This window comes from Podarcis erhardii (genome assembly GCF_964252035.2).
Source record: "Podarcis erhardii genome assembly, chromosome: 1".
NCBI classification, from domain to species: domain Eukaryota; kingdom Metazoa; phylum Chordata; class Lepidosauria; order Squamata; family Lacertidae; genus Podarcis; species Podarcis erhardii.
Window position 1 is genome coordinate 22,629,980 of NC_138497.1, and position 24,092 is coordinate 22,654,071.

At 43.0% G+C, this 24,092-nt stretch overlaps 1 protein-coding gene across 1 annotated transcript in view; it reads left to right on the forward strand.

The window, feature by feature from the left end:
* ITPK1 (inositol-tetrakisphosphate 1-kinase) overlaps positions 1–24,092 on the forward strand; it is a 131,693-nt gene that overhangs the window by 60,394 nt on the left and 47,207 nt on the right. The window contains exon 3 of the mRNA XM_081864237.1: positions 16,915–17,040. Coding sequence (XP_081720363.1) covers positions 16,915–17,040 — 126 coding nt within the window. The remainder of the gene's footprint in view (positions 1–16,914; positions 17,041–24,092) is intronic.

The following is a 24,092-nucleotide window of genomic DNA, read 5'->3' on the forward strand; positions in this document are numbered from 1 at the left end:
ATGGGGCAACTTCCATTTGGTTCTTGGGTTACCAATTCAGAAGAGAATGCATATAAAGGAATTATTGGTTTCTCACGTTCGAAGTTGCCCACTAACTATCAGTCAAAGTAGCTTCTGGCCAGACCCATCCGTTGCTGACAATTGCATAAAGAAGTGGTGTGCTTCTGCTTTCTAAATCAAAACTTCTAACTAAACCTAAAGCTGTGCTTTATGCGTGCACACATGTTCCTCTGTAGCTCTAATGCTTCCTGTTTTTATGCCACAGAGTTTTCACTGCGACTGTCTAGGACTTAACACATTACCCTCTGTTGTGGTTGAGAGCCGTATCTAACTTGCTGCATTTCTTTTTTTCTACAGCCCTATACAGTAGCTTGTTGCGTGCAAAGTTTGTCCACTAGTAAAACAGTGTCACTTCTCATTTGAATGGGAAGGATGTCCAGCTAGAGTTTATTAACAAGAGAATTAAAGTCTGATTTCTCTGACCCTGCCTCAGATAACCTAATGAAAGCCACATAAACAATGGATAACATTATCTTGCATCAGAAGTTGGAGAGGAGGAGATTGTAGCCCTTTAATGGTTTTCTTCTTTTGCAAACATTAATCGGTGGTCAGAAAGACTTGACTAGAATTGGTCCCATGCCCAGATGGCTTCATTTTTGGGGACCAATTGAACTGCCCCAGCCTTTCTTCACTAGTCCTAGTTGGTTCATTTGGCTGGCAGGGAGCTGTTCCGGACATGCAGTTGGTGCAACAGACCTTGAATGTGCCTGTTTTGTTACCAGTTGGTAGGAAACGGACAACATGGCATGCATCATGGAAACACAACTCTCTGTACTGCCATTCTTTCCGTCTTCCATGCCGTAATGAAAGAATGCCGTTGGAAATGGCTCTCTGTTCACATGTAATGTCAATTCAACTGACAGTAGGCCTGTCCCAGATGTTTCATAAAAATGAAAGCAATTACAGCTAAATCCCCCTCTAAATGTTCTGTTTCAGAGGTCAGCAACTTCTTTGGCCTTGAGAGGCCACATGAGATGGTGGGGCACTGGCATCCTCATCTGCATCCACACATGCACGGAGGAAGAGGGAGGGAATGTGGCTGCAGGTGTGGGGCAGGGGATGAATTAGGCAGGGGTTGACTGGACAGTTCACGTTGGACCACAGGGAAGAGGTTACCCACTGGGATCTTGGAGTGAACTCTCCTTGGGGGTTTTTAAGCAGAGGTGGGATGGCCATCTGTCGTGGATGCTTTAGTTGAAATTTCTTGCATTGTAGGGGGTTTGGACTAGATAACTCTTGGGCTCCCTTCCAACTCTACAGTTCTATGATCTACTTAGACCGAATCCCCACATAATGGAAAGGACATTTAGTTTTACTGTGTATTGGGGTAGGAATAGGTGTTTGACTCTGTGAAACAAAATAAAAAAATCCTTCCAGTAGCACCTTAGAGACCAACTAAGTTAGTTATTTGTATGAGCTTTCGTGTGCATGCATCTGAAGAAGTGTGCATGCACACGAAAGCTCATACCAATAACTAACTTAGTTGGTCTCTAAGGTGCTACTGGAAGGATTTTTTTCTTGTTGTTTTGACTATGGCAGACCAACACGGCTACCTACCTGTAACTAACTCTGTGAACTTTGAGTTCTGTGATTCTCTGAGTGCTCCACCATGTGCTCTGCAAAGTTGGCCACAAATCCCACATTTATATTTGCTGGAAATTACATGGTTTTGTCACATGTGAAAAAATGAACATAAAGATAAAACACATTCATACTACATGGAGGTTCTGCTGTCAGTCCAGTTGTTATCCATAGATTTACAACGTATTATGCCCAAACGCCACTGCATGCACAGGTGATTTAGATAGCCAAATACCTGGGGTTTGCTCACTTCCATACTTCTTGCGGTTTGCTGGTCGGCAGCAGTCATTTTCAGTCAGAAACCATGGAGAGAGGGAGGGGAGAGAGAAATTGGAGAGCAGGAGAGAACGGGCAAAGCAGTTTCCCCTTTGCCTCACTTTTGCTAGTCGACTGCAGCCATTTTAGGAAGAAACCATGGCGGCAGGAGGGGAGAGAAATAATGGATTAGAAATGTTCCCAAAGGAATCTGTGGAAAATGTGGACTCGTTATGCAAATGCTCAACTAACGAACCATTTCCAGGAAACACATTCTGTTCAGTAAGCAGGACTTGCATGTATGAAACTGTCCTAGTTTAGTTGTCGAAGGACAAAAAGTCATGATGAATTACTTTTAATGAGCTCATATACGCATATAAACACTATAACTTCAGATGCATGGAGTCGTTTATTACTAAAACCATTTTTATTTCAACCTCTGGCTGAAAAAAGGCTCCCACAGCAGCTTACGAATAATAATAGGACAATCCCTGAGCTCATACTTAAAAGCTGAAAGACGTGGCACGAAAGGAAAACTGATTTGGAGAGAGGAGAGAAAATGGAAGCTCATGCACTTGAACTTGTGGTGCTAGTTTAAAACTTACTTTAACTTAAAAAATAAACCTCTCACACACTTCAACAAAATATAGCCTTCCTGAAATGCCTGCCAGAAGACCTCTTGACTGTTATGTCCTCTTGCAGTTCTTTCAGCGTTCATGGGAGTCAGGGTAGCACTGGAGAGCAGATGTGAATAAAAGCGAGAGCAAGAATGCAAACCACTCAGCTGCCTTGTAATGTTTTAAAAGGTAAAATAGACACACCCTGACATCCTGTACATGTTTCATAGAACTTCTGACATCTGGCTTCTTCTTTCCATGGGCAAGGTCTCCCCTGCCCACAGTAAGAAATGGTTGAATTGTGAAAGGGCCAAAATAGAGGTACAGCTCTCAAGTAATTGTAGCTTCCCAGAAATGTAAGCATGAGAGGCTATGTAAGCTACTTCTCGTGTGCTAAGTTTCTGAACTACTTCCTGGCTCCTTGATAACTGTGTGTGAACAAATCTAAGCAAGTATTGATCTGGCACTGGTTCGTACCAAGGCCTAATCCCATATCCAGTTCATTAAAAGTTCTCATTAGTTCTTTTTCTGGTAACAAGCTTGGCCTTCCGAGAGTCTGCAGTGAATTTAAAGTAGAAGTGGCTTTCTCTCTTTCTGATGTTTGTCAGAAGAAAAGCACATTATTTAGAAGGGTTTTTTTTTGGGGGGGGGGGATTCCAAATTGGAACCTGTCTTTCGTGTTGGATTGTGTTGGGACACAAAAGCTTTCAGTAGATTTTTGTTTCCGAAATCTTTGGCTGGTAGCAAATATAGGCAGCTAATTAGGGAGCTGACTGAATGGGGTTTTGTTGCAAAACAAGCTCCTTCTTTAAGGCTTTTAAATTTCAAGTAAAATTTTCTGTGCAATGTGTTGGCAGCTAGGAAGTCAAAGCTGTTGGGAGTTTATGCAGTACAGTGGTACCTCTGGTTAAGAACTTAATTTGTTCCGGAGCCCGTTCTTAACCTGAAACTGTTCTTAACCTGAAGTACCACTTTAGCTAATGGGGACTCCTGCTGCCGCCGCACAATTTCTGTTCTCATCCTGAAGCAAAGTTCTTAACCCGAGGTACTATTTCTGGGTTAGCGGAGTCTGTAACCTGAAGCGTCTGTAACCCGAGGTACCTCTGTATAGAGAAAAGCATCCATGCTAAGCTGGATTGCATGGTATGGTCAGAATTTAACATTGGATTTGGGAATAATCTTGACTGTATTTATATCCTGCTTCTCAATTTTAAAAAACTGAACTGGGGAGATCTGGGGTTTTTTAAAAATCTGGCCAGTCTTTAATTGATTTGGGCCAGCAAGAGTTTGGTCTTTCTCACAGGTTCTTTTGAGGATAAAATGAGAAAATGAACACTCAAGTTTGCCACCTTGAGCTCCTTGCATAAATAATGAGTTACAAGTAGCTCAGTGGTAAGGGAAGAGCCATAGCTCAGTGGCAGAGCACTTGACTTGCATGCGGAAGGTCACAGGTTCAGTCCCCGGCATCTCCAGCTGGGCTGGGAGAGAGAGACTCCTGCCTCAAACCCTGAAAAATCACTCTGAATCAGTGTAGACCATCCTTTCTCAACACTGGTTCCCCAGGTGGTGTTGGACTACAACTTTCATCATCTCTAGCTAGCAGGACCAGCAGTCAAGGATGATGGGAGTTGTAGTCCAACAACATCTGAGGAATCAAGATTGAGAAAGGCGGGATGTAGACAATACTGAGCAAGAGGGACCAGTGATCTGACTGTGTACAAGGAAGCTTCCTTTGTAATAACCCATCGTTAAATTTTTAAACATTTATTCCCTAGCTATCACATTATACATCAACAGTGCCATAAATTATGTGCTTTAAAACAGAAAAAAGTGCAAAAATGTCCTATCGTTATGTAAATACAATTTGATGAATATCATAAAAATCAGGATCATAAATGTAATTGAAACATCACGACGAGTATGCTCCTTCTAAACCGTTGAAACAGCCCAGCGACTATCTAAAGCAAATGCACTTTGTCTAGCTACTTCTCTTGGGTGGAAAATATATACAAATAAAATATGCTGTGTGTTAAAATTGCACCTGGGTAAAGGCTATGCTTGGAATAAATACAGGGGTTGCTATATTTGACTGTATTAAATGCTCACATCTTTAACCCTACTGTGTACAGTAAGCCCACAATTTATGCACATTTAACTTGTGCGCATTCAGGTTTACATGTGTAGCAAAAAATCGGGCTGAGTTTGAACAAAGCACGCATTAGCTAAACAAACTATGGCTCAGCATTTTCTGTGAGCCAGGCTAATGACAGTGATCTAAATGAAAGTAACTGGCAGGGATAAGTGATTTCATAAAGTGTTAAAAGTGTTATATTTGCTTGCTGTCTTAGATAATATTTATGTTTGTATTGTTTTCTCTTCTTCCTCGGTCACATTAAGTCAGTGACCCAGCACACTCTCTGCAAACCAGGACTTGCAGTCAGTGCTCCCTGCTGTTTTCGGTTGCAAATCCTTCCCCATCCTCCAAGTTATGTATTTTTGTGTTTTTATACTGTAAATTGCCCTGTGATTGTCAGATGAAGGGTGGTTTGCAGTGCTATTTTTCTAGAAAAAGAGGTGCTGTAATTCACCATGAACGCTTCCCTTGTTCTTTTAGAATGGCAATGGCGCCCACCTGAGAGGTTCTGGAACTGAGTTCTGGCTGAAAAAAGCCCCTGCGGTATATAAATTTAATAAATACTTGCTTTCCAACAAGGATTTGAAGTGGGCTTAAGTGGGCTTTAAATGGGCGAGCGTTTAAAGTGGCCAGCATCCATGCCACTGCAAAGAAATGAATCCCAAAGGCAATGGAAGGCCAAGGAGGGATTTTTTTATTTGTACTCGCATCATTAGGGACGCGGGTGGCGCTGTGGGTTCAACCATAGAGCCTAGGGCTTGCCGATAAGAAGGTTGGCGGTTCGAACCCCCGCGACGCGGTGAGCTCCCGCTGCTCTGTCCCTGCTCTTGCCAACCTAGCAGTTCGAAAGCACATCAAAGTGCAAGTAAATAAGTAGGTACCACTCCAGCGGGAAGGTAAATGGCGTTTCCGTGCACTGCTCTGGTTCACCAGAAGCTGCTTAGTCATGCTGGCCACATGACCCGGAAGCTGTATGCCGGCTCCCTTGGCCAGTAAAGCGAGATGAGTGCCGCAACCCCAGAGTCTGCGACTGGACCTAATGGTCAAGGGTCCCTTTACCTTTACCTTTACTCGCATCATTGTAGGTGCAGTGCTAAACCGTTTTTCCCCCTGATTGATTTTATTGAAAGATTTTCATAGATAACAAAGGTACATACAATGTTCATAGAGTCCTAGCTACCATTAAATATCATTAAAGTAAACAAAGGAAAGGAGGAAGAAGTGGGGGTGGCAGTGGCGCAGCGTGGGTTGCCAGCACCCGGGGCAAGGCAAGTAATTTGCACCCCCTAACCCGTGGATTTGCGCCCCCTAACCCTAACCCCCAGATGTTGCGCCCGGTGCGGCCGGCCCCCCCTGCACCCCCCACGCTACGCCACTGGGGGGTGGGATCGGCTCCTGATTTTCATGGATGTGGTTTGCAGGCAGTCGCCATTAAGTTTTTACTAGGCCAGTGCTGTCTTTTTGTTTGAGTAGTTCTCATACACAAAAGGATTGAAGGAGAAATGTTGGGGGCAAATAATATACAGTGGTACCTCAGGTTACATACGCTTCAGGTTACATAACGCTTCAGGTTACAGACTCCGCTAACCCAGAAATAGTGCTTCAGGTTAAGAACTTTGCTTCAGGATGAGAACAGAAATCGTGCTCTGGTGGTGCGGCGGCAGCAGGAGGCCCTATTAGCTAAAGTGGTGCTTCAGGTTAAGAACAGTTTCAGGTTAAGAACGGACCTCCGGCTGTAACAAATGTTGGAAATGTAAGGAAAGGGAAGGGTCGTTTTACCATATGTGGTGGGAGTGTAAGAAAGTAAAAGGCTTCTGGGAAATGATATATAATGAGCTGAAAAAGATGTTTAAATATACGTTTGTGAAGAAACCAGAAGCCTTTTTGTTAGGAATCACAGGAAGAGAAATTAACAGAAGTGATCATAAACTCTTTCAATATGCAGTGACTGCGGCAAGAATTTTAATGGCTCAAAAATGGAAACAAGAAGAGGAGACGGAAATTGATAGACTTTGCTGAATTAGATAAACTGACAGGAAAAATCAGATATCAAAAAGATCACAAGTTCACTCAGGACTGGAGAAAGTTTACGATTTATCTGGAAAACATTTGTGATGAACAGACAACGCTAGTTGGATTTAAAGAGGCTTTGTGAGGAGAAAGGGTATTGTAAGAGGGAAAAGAGCTGTAAAGATTTATAAACTGGCAATACAACTATAAAGGAAATGTGAACTAAATTTAAAATTATGAGGATTGCGGAGGGAGCGGGGGGAAGTCTAAAAGAATTTCGTATTATATTGGATATGAATGTGTTTATATAAATTTGTAAAAGAAAAATCTTTTTTAAAAAATTAATAATAATAATAATAAAAAGAACGGACCTCCGGAACAAATTAAGTAATCAACCCGAGGTACCACTGTACAACAAAATATTGTTGTATATTATTACCATTGGAAGAGGATACCCATAGGCAGAATGTGGTGGTGCTACTTTTTATTTTTTTCTGTTTGTATTGACAGCTTTCTAAGATAACAAAGCCAAGTCAACTTCTTTAGAGAGAAATACTTTAGAATGAGAGCAGCTGAATTTGCTTTTGGTTAATTCATACCCTTGGCATTGAAACAAATATAAATTTTGATGTTGTGGGGGTGGGGGGAATCAACCAATACTCATGTATCTGTGGATATTATCTCACATGACATCAGATGTACCCTGAACTATTGAACCTGGAATCTCCTGGAGCTTTAAATATAAAGTTGATAATGCTAGGCAACTGGGGTGGACCCTAGACTTTGTTCTGCCTGAGGCGAAGGGCAAGATGGCACCGCCTCTATTCAGTATACTAAAGGTGGCTGCTGGCATTGAGACAGAGTCTTTTATCACACCAGAGGGCAGAACGCCCTGTTGGGACTGTTTTATTTTAAAACATTTATATGCCACCTTCCTGAGTAGTATTCTTCCAAGTGTGGCTTACATATTTAAAATTAGAAATAGATGCTATCCAAAATTTATCGCCTGATGTTGTAATGTGACTGAGAACTAGAAGAAGTTAAAAGAATGCCCGATAAAACAGCAACGAGAGATTGGATATTATATTCTGATGGAAACTTGGGGAACGCTTTGGAGAAAGGCCCATAAATTCTCATTAAATGCAAACGTAAGAGAAAACTGTTGTAAAGTTATGTGTAGATGGTTTCCAACTCTAGTCGTAAGTAAGGACTGGTCTAAACTTTGCTGAAAGGTGTAAGAGAGAGTCTGGAACGTATTTTCATATGTAGTGGTGGTGCTGGCATAGTCAAAGATACTGGAAAATGATTGTTGAACAAATTTTAAGAACATTACAATATGATATACCATTAAATCCCTTTTTGTTATTATTCATTTTAAGTAAAAAAAGAGAAACATGTAAAACTTATCATTTTATATGATCATAGCAGCAAGGATGTTGTTACTCCAAAAGTGGAAAGCTTTAGTATTACCATATGGTAAAGAATGACTAAGCTCTAGGAATTTAAGAGCAAGAATAAGAGGAATGAATAACAATGATTTTACAGAAATATAGTCTCTAACTATTTATTCAATTTTGCAAGATAAAATAAAATATTGTCTTCCAAAAGTACAATATGATTTCAGTCTGTTTAAAGTGTTTACCCTTGCACTTCTAGTTGAAGAATACAGTATTGGGAGTAAGAGGTGGTATGCAATTAAATTTTGAATACCACCCATTGAAATTAGTGAACATGAAATTAATTTCAGTGGGTCTACTCTGCATAAAACTTAGCTGAAGACCCTCAAAGTACTGGGAAAGGTTTCTGCCTTAATGTGGTAAATGTGAGCATGGTGGCCTCCAGATGTTATGGACTACAAATGCCATCATCCCTGACCATTCACCATGCTGATTGGAGCTGAACTCCAGTATCATCTAGAACATCACAGATTCCCCACCATATTCACATATGGTCATACTTCCCCTAGTTGCCCCTATCCACAATAGAAATCAATAGAAATTTTGTAGAAATCAGGGGAAAGTTGAATATTGGTATATTCTTATACAACTTTTATTGAAAATGCTCCTCCCTGGTGGGGAGAGAGAGGGCAGGGGAATGTACTTTGTAGTATTCACACAAATTAGGCTGCCCATTTATGCATTGCTAAAGAGAGAGGAAACGCATTAACCCCCCTCAAAAGGGGTCATAAAATCTGCATATGCTAATTTATATGCATAGATGAAAATTTAGAAATTGCTATAATTTAGTTTAAATAGGAATACATCTCCTAATGGAGAGAGAGACTGACTGGGGCAGTTGTTGTATTAGCTTAGCCTGCTGCTTAGTGCTATTTTGATGGGTGACTTCAGTCAGCAGCGTTCCAATCAGAGAATGCCTTCGAATAGAGGACTGTGCTCTGTGAAGCAGGACACTTGCCCACTGTAATGCAAATGCTTTATATGCAGAATAGTACAAAAGTATCGCCCATCCTCCTCATGAATGTCTCCACCTGGTGCAGGCTTATGTAAAAATAGCAACTAGAAGTTATTTTAACATCCAGATGTTCATAATCAAATTGTACTGGATTGGACAGATATTCTCCATCTTGGTGTTTTCCAGTTCTGTGAAGAATAGGAAACTTAGTGCTTTGACATCTTTCCTTCACGGTGAAAGTTGCTCCCTGCTTCAGTGCAAAGATGTTTGTCCGGGCAGACACTGAAGGGGGAGAAAAAACTGGGAAAATTCCACATGGAAGTATATTTCCTTTCTCGACCCTCTGCTGTTTCAGCAGAACCGGAATGGATAATTAGATGACTTAACTGCAGCATGTAAGAACAGGGCGGGAGGGATAAATGGAAATCCCATTTGTTGAACTTTTCAACTCTTTGATTAGCTTCTGCAATGGTTTGTTCTGAGTTTGCCCTTTGCAACGGGATCAGGATAGTTCTTCTGTCACAAAGGGAGGTTTTCATGCCACCAGTTCTGCCTCGGTGCCCTTTGGCTCCATGCTAACTGCTGCAAGTATTAACATAGCTGAGCTGATTTTGGCAACTGGACAGGGGAGGGGAGAGCGGTGGCGTCAAGGGGAGGGCGAAGATCTCTTCCAAGTGGGTAGAAATGATATGGGAACACATTAAAGTTGATTAAACGACTTAACAAGCGGCGCACACAGCATGGCTCTAAAGTCTGCCTGGTTGCTGTCAGATAGGCTAGCTGCTGTAGATCTTTACGTTTTGCTAATACATCCATTATCGTCATTTCCCAGTCATGTGGCTTTCTAACTGCTGGTGCAGCTTTCATTCTGTGTCTGCCATGCAGCTGTCAGTTAGGCCCACCTGCTTTAAGCCTGAGGTTCACACCCATGCACTTCCAGGCAAAGGCTTTCGGGCCTGACTTAGCTGAGAAATTGTTTTACATGACATCTGCAGCTATATAGACCTCTAATCCCACTTTATGCAAGCTTCTTTGTGACTGAGCAATTGGGATTCAGCAGGGTTTTCAAAGCTTGAGAAGGTGCACTAATGTTTAAATACAAACATGGCTGCCCAACTCTAAAATCACACACCCCTCCTCTCTCTCTCTCTCTCACACACACACACACTTGAACTTTATTTATTTACTTACTTGCTTACTTACTTACTTACACCCCACTTTTTCAGTCAATCATTTCCTCCCAAAATGGCTTCTAGCAATCATAAAGTTGAGGACCTGTCTTCAGGCTTACAAGCTAAAAAAACAACAGCAAAAAACCCATAGATATATATAGAAAAGGATGTGGCATGAAAATATAGCAGAATGGTGAGCTAAGAAGCATTTATTCTTGTTTCAGACCAGGCTGATCTTCTCTTGCTGGTTGCTCTTGCTTGGAGAGCAGCTGGTGCCCCCTTTGTCTTTTGACCCATGGATGGGGCCAGAGTTTTGTTTTTCTGCTTTCTTCTGCAATCCCAGGGCAACTGGAACAGAGTGCTCTTCTTGGCTGGGGGTGGGTTGAGGGTTGCAAACTCCCTTCAACTCTTCCTTCATTAGGCGTGTTACAGGAAAAATCTGAGGGCTCCCTTGGACAAAACAAAGACACCAACCAGGATAACTTGGAGCAAAACAGCAGCCTGTAGGCTTGGCCTTTATTGAACTGTTGCAACAGGGTATTCCCCTCACGTGCAGGAGAGAGGAAAGACCCAGAATAATGGTGTGCAAGGTCTTATAAAAACTTTTGAAATTCCCCTCCTCTAGGTCAAGCCCACCCCCAGAAACATCATGAATACATTACAGAAAGGAGGGGCTGAGGGAGGAGTTGGTGGTAACTTGAGTGTCTTGTCACCTGGCTGGTTCCCCCTTTCCCCCTCCCCATGAGTACTTTCCAGGTGACAGAGGGGAGTTGGCAGTTTCCTGCCCCCTGAGGGAAGATCTGATCATTGTCCTTTGTTTCAGTCCATACTGAATCCACTCCCATATGCAAGTTCTTTGTGATCTTGATTGTCTTCTGTCTGGGATCATCAGGGTTGGTATGGGCAGGGCTCCTGTTTATGTGCTGAGACAGTGAAGGGATTATGGCTGACCAGGACTAAGTCACCCCCCTTTGTTAGTTCTTGTCATATGGAGTAAAATAAAAATGGAACAGTGCAAATCCAATGTATGGTTGATTTTCTAAGAATTTATAACAGAAATGTGGCGTGTGTGTGTGTGTGTGTGTGTGTGTGTGAAGTTTATACAAACAGAATGATTGGGGTGGGGGGGTTCCTGCTACAGGCGAGATATAGGGCTGGGTTCTTTTGCACCTTGCCATATTGTTGTTTCTGGATGTCAGAGGGAGAAGCTTCCCATGGCTCTTGTTTCCCTGGCCAGTTGCAGAGACCAACATGTGGTCCCCTTCAGCTCTGCAGTTCCAGGGCAATTTTATTTGATGAAGTTGTTACTGTTAAAGAGGCACAGATTTCTCTTGCTTACAACAGAGACTCTTTGTCTTCAGATAGGGATGAATAATATTACTAGATTTTGGGGTGCCAATTTACTTCTCCTTAGGCTGATGTCTACTGGAGCATTTCTAAAGGCCTGGCTGCATGATGGAAGCTCATGTATTGGTAGTGAGCTCAAGCACTTAGTCATGACAGCTATGTAGGCAGGCATCTCCAGGATCGATTTCCAGCCAGGCATCTCCCGAACTAATCTACCTCACAGGGTGGTTGTGAGGATAACACAGGTGGGATGTGGGAGAACAGTGTACACTATCCTGAGCTGTTTGGAAAAATGGCAGGATAAAAATGTAATACAGTGGTACCTCGGGTTCAGAACTTAATTTGTTCTGGAGGTCCGTTCTTAACCTGAAACTGTTCTTAACCTGAGGTACCACTTTAGCTAATGGGGCCTCCCGCTGCCAACGTGCGATTTCTGTTCTCATCCTGAAGCAAAGTTCTTAATCCGAGGTACTATTTCTGGGTTAGCGGAGTCTGTAACCTGAAGCGTCTGTAACCCGAGGTACCACTGTAATAAGAATATATTGGTAAGAGATTATATGGCAAGAATGAACTGAAGCTTTTTTTTCTTCTTCTTCTTCTTAATTGCCCAGGAAGCTGCATGCTAAATTGCTTGGTCTTGCTGGACTGTGATAAACTGAAATCTCAAATGTTGAAGCAAAGGAAGAAGAAAAACAAGCTATTCTGGCTCAGTAACCCTAAGTGAGCAATCATACTTATTACAAACCGCCTTAGGAATACCATATACAGAATTTGGCCAAGGTCAATGTAGACGGGCGCTGTACATTCTGTTCAGAAGAAGGCTCACCCGGTGCCAGAGAACACTGAAATTACCAGCATTGAATTGTACAATTTATGGAAATATGTTAGAGTGCCATAAATCTGATGCTGGAGCGAAGTACAAACAGCATAGAAATGCTTTTGCCTTTGTAGGTGTTATAGCATGAGGTGCAGTCATGAACTCTAGATTCTGACACCCTCCAAACGTTAAACTTTAATTCCAATCAGTACGATGCAAGTTAGATGTTAACCACATTGGGTTTAGAAATCAAAATAGTTCTTGAGTTGCACTCCCTAAAATTGCTGTAAGAGCAAAAAAACACACAAAACCCTTCATATTTTTATAGTCCTCTATATAGGGCTTCATAGATACATTATCTTAGTAATCCCTAGAAATAACTTCAGAAATGCAGGTCAGTATTATAACCGAAATAAAAAAGAAAGTGGGGAGCATTCTCTACAACAGGAACACACAAAGTGGAAAAGAATTCTAGGCACACATGGGGAATAAAAAGTTTCATTTATAAAGTTTGTGGCTAGGGTGCAATTGCAGGAGAAAAATGGTAGATGTCCATAGAGAAATGGCAGCTGGGGTTTCAATGCATGAAGTGGCCAATTATGAATTGTTACAGCCTGTAAGGCATTCTTTCCTTTCTAAGATTTTTATTTCCTTTCACTGAATAACCACCCATCTCTTCTTGCCATGTTACACCTCCCTCGCTGTATCCCGCATTGAAAACTCCCTTGCCCTAGAGTCCTTTCTTTTATTTTGGCAGCTTTTGTCTCCTAGTTGCGGGGTCCAGAGTCTGCGAGTGAGAGCAATGTGCTGAATTCTCTGGAATAAACCTTAACATTTTGGGGGGTGAACATGTCAGATGTGAGGGAAAACTTGGAGAGATGCTGCAAAGACCAGGAAGCAGGAGGGGCTGGAATTCCAGCCAAGGAGAAACACTGGCTCCTTGTTTTGCTCAGCAGAGGGCCATCAGAAATGTGCACTAGACTTTGTCAGACTTGTGACAGGAGCTGATATTTCTGCTGAAAAGGCTTCATGTAAGACTTTTCATGCCAGTATACAAAGGAAAGGTGGAAAAGCTCCAAACCTTGCGCAGTTTAGAAGTGTTTACTTTCCACAGCTATGAATTGTTCTGAGAACATGGAGAACTTCTTTGCAAACAGCTTAATCTTTGCAATATCGGTCGAAGCTGTTGGTTCTCGCTGTTTGGGGTCACGATCTAGAGAACCTGTTCCACATTTAGAAATCTGCTTACACCATACAGAGCAGCTCTTTCTCCTATTCAAGCACTTTGGGCAAAAGAACCTTCCCCATTTAGAGGAAACCTCGAGCAACATACTGAGCATTTGTTCCTTGTGTTCAAGCGGTTTCAGGTGGCTAATTATTTCTCTTAACCTTGTGTTGTGCAGGAACTTTACATATTATGTGGATACGGTAAATATGAGCATATATTTGCATATATATGCTTTGCACACTTGACCCTCACATCTCTTAGGGTAAAGATTTCTGAGTTGAATAATCCTTGCAGTAAATAGGTTAATATGAGGATTTTAAAGTTGTGATGGCCAAATAGCTGATTCATCTGTAATGTACATCCCATAACAAGGAATACAGTACATAGAAGGCATACCTCTAGACCAGGGAGGTGAACCCCACTCACCTTTAAAAAACAAAACCTCAATTTTTTGCCTTCCAATTTTTTTCGTGAGTTTTTGCCTGCAAACTAGACCAGGTGAGGGGAACCTTAATCCTCCAGATGTTGTTGAACTTCAGCTCTCATCAGCCTCAGCAAGCATAATGATGGATCATGGGTCATGGATGATGGATGGTAGTTCAGCAACATCTGAAGGGCCAAAGGTTCCTCACCACTGATCTAGACCAGTGTTTCCCAAAGTTGGGTCTCCAGCTGCTGTTGGACTTCAACTCCCATAATCCCTAGCTAGTGGGACCAGTGGTCAGGAATTATGGGAATTATAGTCCAGTAACAGCTGGAGACCCAAGTTTGGGAAACACTGGTCTCGACCATGACTGAGGAACCTTTGGCCCTTCAGTTGTTGCTGAACTACAACTCCCATCATCCATCGTTATGGATGATGTGGACCTCCAGATGTCATTCCACAATTCCTGACCATTGGTCATGCTGGCTGGGACTGATAGGATTTGTAGTCCGACAACATCTGGAGGGCCACAGGTTCTTCCTCTTTTCATTAGATGCTCCCCAGCTTTTAGTACACATTGGAATTTGTAGCAGGGGAAATAATTGCATCATGTTTGCATGAATACAAACCAAGCAACTGCATGGTGAAAAAACAACAGCTTCTTATATCTCATCCTTATTTGGATTGTTTACATTCACGCTATTTTGGGTGAGGGAATAATGGCTCTTGCACTGCTACTGCTGGATTTCTTCTTCCCCTTCCTCCTCGCCTCCCTGCTGTGACGTTGAACTATTAGTCCCGCTTCCTACAGCTGCTTGGAAAGGGAGGACAGGAGAGCCCTTGAGTCTTTATAACAGCTTAAAGTTCTTTGTGACTCTGCAATACCAAAGTGCTCTTTCCATCTCTTGCTCTGCATGTGCAGTTGTTGCCTTACGCTCAGCTGCATGATTCAGTACGTGTTTTGTGGTGGTGAAACTTTTGTTTGCCTTTATGTCTCCTACGTTGCATGCAAACGACACTAGAACTTAATTGTCTCTGTTACATCCTGCTTGTCTTCCGAGGAACTTGGGGGCTGTGGAGGGAAAGTTGAGTTTAAACGGAAGCAAACACAGTTCTTTCTTTTTTAAGTGCTGTGAGCAACCTGCCTGCCTGCCTACCTGATCACCTGATATAAGTGAACTTAAAAGGATGCTTCTGCGCATGCTAAATTTTGCTATTTCAGGGTCGCTTGCCAATTCCTCACTCGGGTCTTGTGTTCTTCTGCTGAGCCTCATGCACTTCCTGTAGATTTAAGGTTCCGCCCATGCACTTCCCCCCAGGATTTTAGATTTTAGAGTGGTGATTTGGCATTGGCAAATGCAGCTGTTTCTACTACTTAGCTTTTCTGGATTTCCTCTTTCTTTTTAAAAACACTTATCTTTGCTTGGCCACATTAAGTAACAGTGCACTCAATTAATTCCAAATCAGTATGGAGCCCAAACTGCAAGTGACGATGACAGACCTCACCTGCATGTTCAAAAGTAGATCTGTCCTACTGAGGTGGTTAGATGCAAAAGAGGACCTTCAGTAGATGTATAAAAAGAGAGGATTTCAGCTGGTATTGTTTGTCATGCAACGTCCATTTCCTGAAATTTGCTCTTCTACATAATAGTTAAATTTAATAATTTGAATAAGTTAAATTATTTATACAGTGGTACCTCGGGTTACATACGCTTCAGGTTACATACGCTTCAGGTTACAGACTCCGCTAACCCAGAAATATTACCTCGGATTAAGAACTTTGCTTCAGGATGAGAACAGAAATCACACAGCGGCGGCGCAACGGCAGCAGGAGGCCCCATTAGCTAAAGTGGTGCTTCAGGTTAAGAACAGTTACAGGTTAAGAACAGACCTCCAGAACGAATTAAGTTCTTAACCCAAGGTACCACTGTATTATTAAATGAAGAAGCAATAAAAATGCAATTAAAAATCAGTATGAATATTCAGTGCAATGGGTGTGCCATCTCCCATTTTCAGCCACAAATCCACAGACATACCATGGATCATCTGAATAAAGCTTGCAGACCACTGATAGTCCACAAGCCACAAATTTGGGAACCCCTGGGCTAGATGCTACAGAAGTGGCCTTGGCATAGTTCCTCCTTCTCTGTTCCTGTGGTACAGCATGGTCTAGCTTTATTCATTTGCTGGTGAGACGTGGGGAGGGAGGCCTATTTAAGCATTTGATTGGATGTCTTCCTACATAATCCTTCCCAACTCACAATTGGATATGTAAGATCAATTGTTCCTTGGTGCAAACATTGAGTTCATGACACTGAACAAGAGTGCCTTAAGATTCATCTTGGTGCCGGGGGGGATACAGACACAAGAAGGAAGACAGATCAAGGTGGCATTGGATATATTTTATTCTACAAAAGCTGTAGCTTTGGTTGGAAACTTAACCATATTGTGAGCCTTCGTACCATTCTGAAGAAAACAGGAATGCAGGTATCTTGTAGGGCTGCAGAAGACAGGTCTGCCTGGTGATATTGCAGAGCTACTGTCTTGAGTAGATAGAACCGAGCTAGATAGATCAATAAGCTGAACTGGTGTAAAACATCTTCATATTCTGACTGCAGTGGTTCTGGGAAATGGTAATTCATGGCTACTAGTTGAGCACCCCTTAGAATGCCACTGCGGACGTGATGCAGGTGTACACATGGCCCAGCTCAGTAGGTCAGGTTGGCATGTTCAACTATGCATCATGATATTCTAATATTCTCCGTATCTTTATATCTGGAGCTGAGTTTCCATCTGAACACCCAGATTTGATCTCACACAGAATAAACCTACTTCCTGCTTTTTTTGACTTTTCCAGCTTGACCTTACCAAACGGATAGAAGATCAGGGTCCATTAGATGTGATCATACACAAACTGACGGACGTCATCATTGAAGCTGACCAAAATGACAGCCAATCGCTGGAGCTGGTTCACAGGTTTCAGGTGAGTAACATAGTTGATACCTCCTTGTGATTTATGGCGGATACAAAGGGCAAGAAGAAGAGTCTGGTTAAGCTATCCCTCCACCTGCAAATGACAGTCCTATGGCCTTCTGCCTGTATTGCAGAACAGCATTCAGATGTGCCAAGCAGCAGAATTGCATGTAACGTGCTGTCGCCCTTCCCTCTGTGCCCATTGCACTTTTCCAAGGCGAATTTTCCTTTCCCCTCTAGCATATTGGTTGACTTGGGTCTGCTTGAATGTGTGAAGAGATGCAAATCTCATAGGTGAGCACTGTTCCCTTGCCAGGGTATGCATCCGCAGCCCTGTGATTGTGCCAGCAAAAATGTTCAAAAGAGGAAATGCCCTGAGTTGTCTTGTGTTCAGGGTGGGGGTTGAGTGGGAATTTGATATCTTGGGACAGAACTACATGTTATGTATAACTCTGGGAAGCTGCTACAAACAGCACCCCTATAGCTTGTAGATGTTCTGACCTTGCTTAACGTTACCGGCTGGCAGCTGTGGGAATGTGCTCAATTTTATTATTGTTTCAGCATGGGAGGAAGTGAGCTTAAAAGTTACAGGGGAGAGGGATTTATTTGTGTTTTTCCTGTGCCATATGTTCCTTGTAGTTTCACCTTTAGACCTAGCAGCAGTGTTGTATTGCCTACAGTTAGGTTCTTCTAGGGCAGTGTTTCCCAACCTTGGGCCTCCAGCTGTTTTTGGACTACAACTCCCATCATTCCTAGCTAGCAAGACCAGTGGTCAGGGATGATGGGAATTGTAGTTCAAAAACAGCTGGAGGCCCAAGGTTGGGAAACACTGTTCTAGGGCTTCCCTTGTGGCCAAATCACACCCACCTGGTGTCATATGTGATGTCAGGTGTTGCGCAGGTAAGGCCAGGGCTTGGCTTAAAGGCTGTTTCTGCAGGCTCAGCCGGTTGGCAGAGTTGAACTTTGAACAGGGTTTCAGAAGACCTGGGAGGGTGGGAAGTGGGGGAAAGTCACCTGAAGTCATTGTGATGTCAAAGTTAGCCTGTGGGATGTGGGGATTGGGCCAGAAAGATTTCTCACCATGGTCTGCAGCAGAAGGAAGCGTGAATGCAGTTAAGGAGCTAAACACAGGCATCTTTCAGAACATGTCATGTGACCTGTTCCCTTGGCTATTCCTTGCATTTCCTTTTGGATGTGCAGGTGGTACAAAAAAAACCTGACGTGGATGTTGAGAATTACTGCTTCTGCAAGTCCTGAATGCAGCATTTTATGTTGCTGACATTGTCTTTCTTTCTTTCTTTCTTTCTTTCTTTCTTTCTTTCTTTCTTTCTTTCTTTCTTTCTTTCTACCTTGGGTACAAAAACTTCAAGGTGATACCTTCTTAATTTAAGAAGAGCTGTTCCAGTTAATTGGCCAGCCTTTGCATTCAAAGCAGAAGTTTTCAACTGATGCTCTTACAGCTTTAAGACGTTTGCCGTTGGCTGGGTGAGCTCAGCGTATTAAATAGCTTAGCTGGAAACAAGCTTTCAGTTGTTCAGTATTGAGAGGCAAGCACCATTTTAAACAAAATAAATACAGGAGGACCTTTGTACAATGGTTGCAGCCAAGTAGCATATTTCAAATAAACAAAGCAAGGGAATTATTGTTCACAGAAACTATTCTACGCTGTACACTTTAAAAGTGGATTTCTTAAGAAATACACTTTAAACTATATATAGTTTAAGTACCTTCTTGCAGGACTACTTAAACCAAGTACAAAAGTGAAGGTATTTATGTTCTCCATAGCCCAGGACAGAGGACTTAGAGGATGTACTGTTCATCTGCCCTGGGACTTTTGTGTTGTCTTCATTTGGGCTAATCCTCTCCTTCCTACTGAAAACAGAAGAAAACTTCTGCTGGATCAGGATAGAGGCCCATCTTGTCCATCATCCTGTTGTCACAGTGACTAGCCAGATGCCTCTGGGAAGCCCGCAAGCAGGACCCGAGTACAACAGTGTTCTCCCTACTTGTGATTCCCAGCATTTGATATTCAGAGTAAACACTACACAAATCTGGAGTGGAGTCCCTAAGATGGTTGGATGGCAATTCATACGCCTCCTTCTAGCAACTCCTGCAGCCAAGCTGGTGCCTAATGTATTGCTCTGCTTTCCTCTGGACCACATCAGTGAGGCCAAGAAGGTGGGTCTTGTCATCTGGGCATTCCAGGACCTCCATACACAATCCACCCAGGTGCTGCTCACCCCTGGAGGCGCACTCCATTGTCTCTCGATACCACCAACAACAACATTATCGCATGGGGACACTCTTACACACCTGACTTCTGTCTAATCAGCTCTGCAGGCTTCCTGCTGGAATGGTTGGTGCAGAAGAAGTTGACTCTGGACCATGTATAACTGGCAATTCCCCTACCCCTTGTGTGCTCTGTGATGAAAAGCCTCTGCCAAGCGCTGCAAGCTTCTGTGATAACTAAACAGGAGCAAGAAATCCTCATCAGTGCTTGGCAATGTAAACATACCACTCATCTGACCTTGGAGTTACTTGACGCAACTGGGTATCCCTTGGGCTCATTACTAGATATTAAATTAAGCTGTGTACTAATTAGCAGCTACATGAATAAAACATTGCCCCTCCCTCCTGCAGTGGAAGGGTCAGCACCAACAATCTCCTGAGGGGGTTTCTACCCCTTGAAGTGTAATTGCCTCGACTCTACATTTTAACCCTTTAAGAACTCACAGCTGTCCATGGAGTCACAGGTTAATTCTGTGTCCAAGGCGGCTGTCTACCATCTGGTATGCCGGCTGAGACCCTACCTGCCTGCGCATTGTCTCACAAGCACTGGTTATCTACCACTTGGACTACTGCAATGTGCTCTACATGGGGCTACTTTTGAAGGTGACCCGGAAACTACAATTAATCCAGAATGCGGCGGCTAGACTGGTGACTGGGAGCAGCTGCTGAGATCATATAACACTGGTCCTGGAAGACCTACATTGCTCCCAATACGTTTCTGAGCACAATTCAAAGTGCTGGTGCTGACCTTTAAAGCCCTATACAGCCTTGGCCCTGTATACCTGAAGGAGTGTCTCCACTCACATCATTCAGCCCAGACACTGAGATCCAGGTTTGAGGGCCTTCTGGCGGTTCCCTCGCTGCAAGAAGTGAAGCTGCAGGGAACCAGCAGAGGGCCTTCTCGGTAGTGGCACCCACCTGTGGAATGCCCTCCCATCAGATGTCAAGGAAATAAAAAACAATCTGACTTTTAGAAGAAATCTGAAGGCAGCCCTGTTTAGGGAAGCTTTTTAAGGTTTAATGTTTTACTGTGTTTTTATATATGCTTGAAGCTGCCCAGAGCTGCTGGGGCAAGTCAGCCAGATGGGCAGGGTTCAAATAATAATAATAATAAGCCAGTTCCCAACATTCTGTCACTTTCATATGTGATCGGGGGGAAGAGCCCACAATGTAGCTATTCATATCTGGTCACAATTGGCTATCGGTAGCTAGGCCAGGGATGGAGAACCTATCTGACCCTCAGAATTCTCTCCTGGCTACACACCTTCCTCAGCCTCCCAACTTCTTCCTATGCCATCCCCCTCACCAGCCCTGTTTTCTACCTCCTTGATAGTTTTTATTTTATTTGTCTAGCTAAAATGTGTCCCTCACAGTACTTCTTCTTTGCTTGGATGGAGGACAGAGTCCCTCTTCTCACTGTTTCGGAGAGTCATCACCCACCAGCATTTGAAATTCGTCAGGTGCATTTTTCACCTGGATATTGGCCATTTGCCAATCCAGTAAAGATGCCCAGTTGCCAGGATGGCACCTGACGTCTCCACTACCTGGAGATGCATGCCTGAGGATCCTTGGATCCTGACTATTTCCACACATCGTGCAGAATTCTATCCATTATATTTTATCTGCACAATCAGAATGAATTTCAGAAACCAAAAAGTTGTATTGGAAAAGTTGTCTGACTCCAAAATGGCAACTAGGCATTCCGTTTTGGTTACTGTAACCCTGGTTTAAGGTGCCATTTGACACCTATACTTATATATCTGAGTTTCTAACACTGTCACCTGCCCCCACCTGGGAACTCAGTTGCAAAAGGTGCAAGGTGCTTTAGGGGGATAGAAGATTCAGAAGAAGTCTCCTGCCTGCTCCCTTTCCAGTATCAGGAGCATCCTCTGAGGAGGGGATGTTCCTTCTGGATGCATGCAACCCAACAGCAATATACAAGTGATTGAATTCACAATTGTAATTTATGAAGCACCTTAGAATCTAGGAAGTGTGCAATAGTTGTATTAAGAAGAGCAAACACTGCCCATAACTTTTCTTTAGAAGAGCCTTTGTGGGGAGAGGAGAAGACCGTGGTTCAGTGGTACAGCACCTGCTTAGCATGGGATAGCTCAGTTGCATAGTACTCTCAGGCTCATGGGTTTGAGCCCCACGTTGGGCAAAAAGATTCCTGCATAGCAAGGGGTTGGACTAGAATGACCCTTGTGGTCCCTTCCAACTATACAAGTCTATGCTTCTATGAAGGTCTCTGCTTCAATTCCTGGTGTCTCCAGGTAGAGCTGGGGAAAGCTCCTGCTCGATCCCTGCAGAGATGCTTCGAACAGTACAGATCTAGGTGGACCAATGGGTAACTCAAGGCGACTTCCTATGTTGCTTTGAGTACAAGTAAGATGGAGAGGCAGAGATCAGATGTCAAAGGTTTGGTAACAAAGGTAAGTTTTCAGAGGCTGCTGAAACGTGTGCAAGGAGGAAGAAGCACAGACTGTGCAAGTTCCAGAGAAAAGGGGGCAGGAACAGAGAAGGGGTGAAATAGAGGAAGCAACCTGAGGTTTAACCAAGAGGAACGTTATCCGTAGACTCAACCAAAACAAGAAGGCAAATGAAGAGAAAGAAGCAGAGATAGATAAAAGGAAGTGAAGAGATTTTTTAAAATGACCAGAAGCAGCAACTTAAATTGGATCAGCTAAGGAAATGGAAGCAAATGAATAGAATTCTCTAATGAAGGGAAACGTGGGAGAAAGGAGATCCAGGGTGAAGGTGAGAGAGATGCCAATCAGAAAGAAGAGAGAGTAATCAAACCATGAAAGAATAAAATAATAAGGCACTGTTAGGAGTAGAAGACAAAAGACATTTCAGGCTGATACCAGTATGGTTTTCTTTGCTGGAGCTTGAATGAAAGGAGTGGGAGTTGGGGGAGAGTTGGAGAACTCACAGTTCAGCATTTGGAGGAAAAGGAAGAATGCAAGTATTATTCAGAGTGAGAGAAAAAGAAGGTTCAGGTGTAGAAATAGGAAGGCGGGTGCTCAGTTTGGAATAAATTAAGCTTGAGGTAATAATACGTAAGGGACGCGGGTAGTGCTGTGGGTTAAACCACAGAGCCTAGGACTTCCCGATCGGAAGGTCGGCGGTTTGAATCCTCGTGACGGGGTGAGCTCCCGTTGCTCGGACCCAGCTCCTGCCAAGCTAACAGTTCGAAAGCACATCAAAGTGCAAGTAGATAAATAGGTACCGCTCTGGCGGGAAGGAAAACGGCGTTTCCGTGTGCTGCTCTGGTTCTCCAGAAGCGGCTTAGTCATGCTGGCCACATGACCCAGAAGCTGTACGCCAGCTCCCTCGGCCAGTAAAACGGGATGAGCGCTGCAACCCCAGAGTCGGATTAATAATACGTAACTTAATAATACATAACTCTGCTGGAACGTACCAAAGGACCACATAGCTGAGCATCTTGTTCTCTAATTGTGGATAAGCAGATGCCCATGGGAATCCAACAAATTTTCCAGGGCCCCAGGTTACAGTTACATCAGGCCACCACCTTGCTGAAGCTAAGCTTGGCTGGCTCTGGTTAGCGTCTGGATGATTGACTGCTTGGGTACTACACGTATTCTGCCCTGGGTTTCATGATGGCAAAAGTGGGATATAAATGTAAGGAAGTAAATAAATAAATAAATAAAATAAAGAGCATAACCTGAGTTCAATAGCACTCTTCCACTCGTATTCCTTAGCAACTGGTATTATTGGAAATATTACAGCCTCAGTTTTATTTGTTTTATTGAACAGAATTTGTATGCCGCTTAATTGTAAACAACAACAATCCTCTAAGTGGTTTTGACTAGTAGCCATTCATAGCTTTATTCCCCATGAATTTTTCTAAGCCATCCACGTTGGTGGTCATCACTAAATCTTGTGGTAGCTAATATAATGGGAAGACAATTCAGTCAAAAAGTAAACAAGATAAGCCAGGGGCAAGGAAGCTTTTCTGGTCAGTAGGCCAGATTCTTATCTCCCCACTTCTGCTGGGCCAGATTTGATTGGTGGTCGATGAGGTAAGCAGAGAAATTAGAAAAAGTTCCCTCCCTCATCTTCTGCTCCTGCAGTGGTACCCAATATTTTGACAGAGCCATGGCAGTGAAGCATCCCACATATTCTGCGGCCCTTCTCATTTCTGACTGCTGTCCTTCAGTCGCTGCCATTGAGAAACAGCACAGCGGCAATCTAGTGCAAATTTAATAGAGAAAGAAATGCAATGGGAACCCCGAGAGATAAGAATGAAATGAGAAAGCATCAAAATCCAGGAGATGCTGTGATAGGATTCAAATAGGAAGATCAACTGGATATATGAAACTAATAATAAAACTTCCATTTTATTCAATGGAGTATAAAAATTAGAGGCATACTACTACTACTCCTCCTACTAGAACCCCCACCCGCCCAAAGTAATACAAATGGTCTGTGAAGCTGTTGAATTGCTTTCATTCAGAAAAAAAGAAAACATTTTCCAAAATCCACTTCATTCACCGTAGCCTGACTATTCTCTGGTTTGCTTTTCTTCACATAAGCCCTAGTAGATGTTTGCTCTTTTTAAATTAGATTCTGAGGATGGCATATTTCGTTTCCAGATATAATTGCACACTTGTGTGACACCCAGGCCGTTGGACAGCTTGTATGCAATTCTTATTGTACTCTTGGGCATGTTCAAGAAGCTGCTCTGCATGCTCTATCATTACAAAAATGCTTTTAGCTCCATGAGCAGTTCTTTAGAGGCTATTGATTTTA